At 42.8% G+C, this 1,723-nt stretch overlaps 1 protein-coding gene across 1 annotated transcript; it reads left to right on the forward strand.

Annotated features, from left to right (window-relative positions):
- The first annotated feature begins 299 nt into the window (after positions 1-299).
- LOC103672257 (olfactory receptor 4C15-like) lies at positions 300-1,479 on the forward strand. Its single transcript, XM_008700923.2, has one exon. The coding sequence runs from the start codon at positions 442-444 to the stop codon at positions 1,477-1,479; it is 1,038 nt and encodes a 345-aa protein (XP_008699145.1). The 5' UTR covers positions 300-441.
- The last annotated feature ends 244 nt before the right edge of the window (positions 1,480-1,723 follow it).

Consider the following 1,723-nt stretch of genomic DNA (forward strand, 5'->3'; position numbering starts at 1 on the left):
ATGTTTAAAGACATGTTTGGAGAGTAGCCATGATATGCAAGTGCCTCTTAACCTGGATGTTATTCTTCTGTTTGCAGATCAGGCAAACTCCTGGCAGGGATGGCATGCAAATCCCCCCCTACTCCCATTCTGTGCTCATGGGTGGACATGAGGACTCCATTGTCATGCTCCTTTCCTCAGAACCCTTCTCAACAGTTCACTCCAGGAAGCCACTGCTAAGTGACTAGAGTTGGCAGTTGATATAAAGTATTTCTCCACAGGTGGATACCTCGATTCCCCTTTATTGAATCTCTGGCTACTTTAAAGTATTTAATAATACTTTTTCTGCTCCTCAACTTGGCCTGACCTCCCACTACCACCTTCAACAAATTTTGAATTTTGTGTTCTTAGCAACACTAGAAACACAGAAGATAATTTTTCATGTGACACACCAGCTTCTTAATGACTACTGTATCACTTTACACTGGCCTGAGACAAATTTTTCTTTCCCTTAATTGTAGACTCTACATGTTCCTTCTGGCAGCTTTGAGCTTTCCCTTGGAAATCATGCAAAACCAAACATTTGTAACTGAGTTTGTCCTCCTGGGGCTTTCACAGAATCCTAATGTTCAGAAAATAGTGTTTGTTGTATTTTTGTTTGGCTACATTGCAACTGTGGGGGGCAACTTGCTAATTGTGGTGACCATCAGCAGCAGCCCAGCACTCCTGGGCTCCCCCATGTACTTCTTCTTGGCTTTCCTGTCCTTCCTGGATGCTTGCTTTTCCACTGTCATTGCCCCCAAGATGCTTGTGGACTCCCTCTATGAGAGGAAAACCATCTCCTTTGGAGGTTGCATGACCCAGCTCTTTGCCGAACACTTCTTTGCTGGGGTGGAGGTCATTGTCCTCACAGCCATGGCCTATGACCGCTATGTGGCCATTTGTAAGCCTCTACACTACACAACCATCATGAACTGGAGACTCTGCGGCATTCTGATGGGTATAGCCTGGATGGGGGGGTTTCTGCATTCCATGATACAAATTCTCTTTACTTTCCAGCTGCCCTTCTGTGGCCCCAATGTCATTGATCACTTCATTTGTGATTTATACCCATTACTGGAGCTTGCCTGCACTGACACTCACATCTTTGGCCTTTTGGTGGTCGCCAACAGTGGGTCTATCTGCATCATAATCTTCTCTTTGTTGCTTGTCTCCTATGTTGTCATCTTGCTCTCTCTGAGAACCCATAGTCCTGAAGGGCAGCGGAAAGCTCTCTCCACCTGCGGATCTCACATTGTTATTGTGGTTTTGTTCTTTGTCCCCTGCATATTTGTGTATGCACGACCCCCATCTGCTTTCTCCTTTGACAAAATGGTGGCTGTATTTTACACCATCTTAACTCCCTTGCTCAATCCTTTGATTTACACTTTCAGGAATAGGGAGATGAAAAGTGCCATAAAGAAAGTGTGGAACAGACTAATGGTTTGTAGTGACAAATGAAACATTAAGTTTTTAAAAAAATTGTGAAAAGTCAAATTTTTTGGAGAAAAGCTTTGTGTTTGGGCCTCTTTCATAGGAGCTAATGTAATGGAAAAACAAAACAAAACAAAAACAAACAAACAAACAAAAACCCCACAAGAACAAAAACCAAACATCAAAACTGAAAACAAAAACACAAAACCCAGTAACATAGGGTCAGGAAAATATTTTCCCACTTAGATCACTTGTCAACTTTGGTTTGGTA

This window comes from Ursus maritimus, unplaced genomic scaffold (assembly GCF_017311325.1).
Source record: "Ursus maritimus isolate PB19 unplaced genomic scaffold, ASM1731132v1 scaffold_23, whole genome shotgun sequence".
NCBI lineage: Eukaryota > Metazoa > Chordata > Mammalia > Carnivora > Ursidae > Ursus > Ursus maritimus.

Excerpts from the sequence above, each read along its gene's own strand:
- LOC103672257 (XM_008700923.2), top strand. The coding sequence starts at position 442 with ATGACTACTGTATCACTTTACACTGGCCTGAGACAAATTTTTCTTTCC.